General features: G+C 65.0%; 1 protein-coding gene across 1 annotated transcript; it reads left to right on the top strand.

Annotated features, from left to right (window-relative positions):
* Nucleotides 1–579: 579 nt before the first annotated feature.
* On the top strand, nucleotides 580–1,392 carry RNF208 (ring finger protein 208). Its single transcript, XM_054393598.1, has one exon. It carries the CDS (start codon nucleotides 595–597, stop codon nucleotides 1,390–1,392), a length of 798 nt encoding a protein of 265 aa, XP_054249573.1. The 5' UTR covers nucleotides 580–594.
* Nucleotides 1,393–1,816: the final 424 nt, after the last annotated feature.

Genomic DNA, 1,816 nt, shown 5'->3' with positions numbered 1-1,816 from the left:
CCCGAGCCCCTGCCCCACCAGAGCTGCTGCCGCTGAGGGCAAGTGGGAGAGCCGGGAAGTCAGAGCAAAGGAATTTGCAAACACATTCTTCAGTGCCACGAGGATCCCACGGCACGTAAACAGGAATAAAGGCTGGGTGGAGGTGGGGGCCTGGACGAAGCGGGGGCTGCCCCTGGTTCCTGCAAGACCTCCTCAGATTCACCTGCTCTGGGCAGTGCACAGCACCACGATCCTCAGCTTGCCGTTCTTGACTATGGCTGATCCAGCAGATAAAGTGCCAACGAAGGCAAAGAAGGCCTCCGAGTAACAGCCAACGTCCCTGCGAGGCACTGCAGGGAGCCAGCACTTTGATCGCCTGCCCAAGAGCATCCTCCAAGGCAGGCAGGATGCTGCTGTGAGCCCTGCCTTGCCCTGCCTGTCCCAGCCTCACACCCGGCACCCTCGGGGCTGGCCGGAGAAGAGGGGTGCGGGGCCCACTGGCGCTGCCCCGTCTCCACAGGATGCTCTCCCGTGCCAGCAGCTGCTCCCCATGCTCCTGCTCCGCAGCCAGACCGAGACTGAAAGCTCAGCAGGCTACCGGCATGTTTTAGCCTCATGCAGGCGTCCCTCAGAGACCCCAGAGCAGTGGACAGTAATGTGAAAACCATACTCATGTCGTGTCTGAAAGGGCAACAGGTCATCATTAAAATGGAGGCGATGAAGATCATCCACCCAGAGAAGTTCTCGGAGCTGCAGGCCTCGCAGCCGCGCTACACGCCAGCCCCGCGCCGCGAGCCGCCCCTCGTGGCCAAGCGCGCCTGGCCCTCCGAGTCTGAGATCATCGTCAACCAGGCCTGCGGGGATATCCCCGCCCTGGACACCGCCCCCGGGCCCCTGCCGCTGCCCCGGACTCCCCCCCTGCCGCGGCGAGAGCGTGGCTACCAGAGCCAGCGGAAGGGCAGCTCGGAGGTCTGCTACCACCGGCAGCCGCCGTCGGACGAGGTGATCGTCAACCAGTACGTGCTGCACCCCTCCACGCCCTGCGAGCCCCTGGAGTGCCCCACCTGCGGCCACATGTACAACTTCACCAACAAGCGGCCACGCATCCTCTCCTGCCTGCACTCGGTGTGCGAGGAGTGCCTGCAGATCCTCTACGAGTCTTGCCCCAAGTACAAGTTTATCTCCTGCCCCACCTGCAAGCGGGAGACCGTCCTCTTCACTGACTACGGGCTGGCAGCGCTGGCTGTCAACACCAGCATCCTCAACCGGCTGCCGGCCGACGGCCTGGCCGCCAACCCCGTCCAGTGGAGCAGCGACACCGACCGCAGCTGCTACCAGACCTTCCGCCAGTACTGCGGGGCCGCCTGCACCTGCCACATCCGGAACCCCCTCTCCTCCTGCACCATCATGTGAGCCCTGTGCCCTGCCCGCGCCACCGGGCAGCAGGGTGGCCGCCAGAGGACGGCGCAGCCTTGCAGACCAGCCCCTGTCCCTTCCCTGAGGGCAGCACAGCCTGAGGATGCTGCGGTGCTCACCCTGGCCGAGGACGTGGGACTGGCATCCTCACTGGCACCATGGGGATGCTGGGATCTGGCAGCGGCCCCCTGCACGCTGGTGGTGCCCGGGAAGAGTGACAGTGGGACAGGAGCACATCAAGCAACCATCCAGGGGCTCCAGCTCTCCACGGGACTGCAGCGGTGCCCCTGCCATGCACTGAGCATCTCGCTGCGCTCCTTTCCTGAGCACCTTCTCCCTCCTCTCTCCCTGTGGCTCCCAGGAGTGGACGCTGGGTGCCAACCAGAATGACATCCTCCCCATCACCCCGTGGCCACCAGCA

This window comes from Indicator indicator, chromosome 28, assembly GCF_027791375.1.
Source record: "Indicator indicator isolate 239-I01 chromosome 28, UM_Iind_1.1, whole genome shotgun sequence".
NCBI lineage: Eukaryota > Metazoa > Chordata > Aves > Piciformes > Indicatoridae > Indicator > Indicator indicator.
Note: the sequence above shows the minus strand (reverse complement) of the source record. Positions and strands in the feature narration are given on the sequence as shown.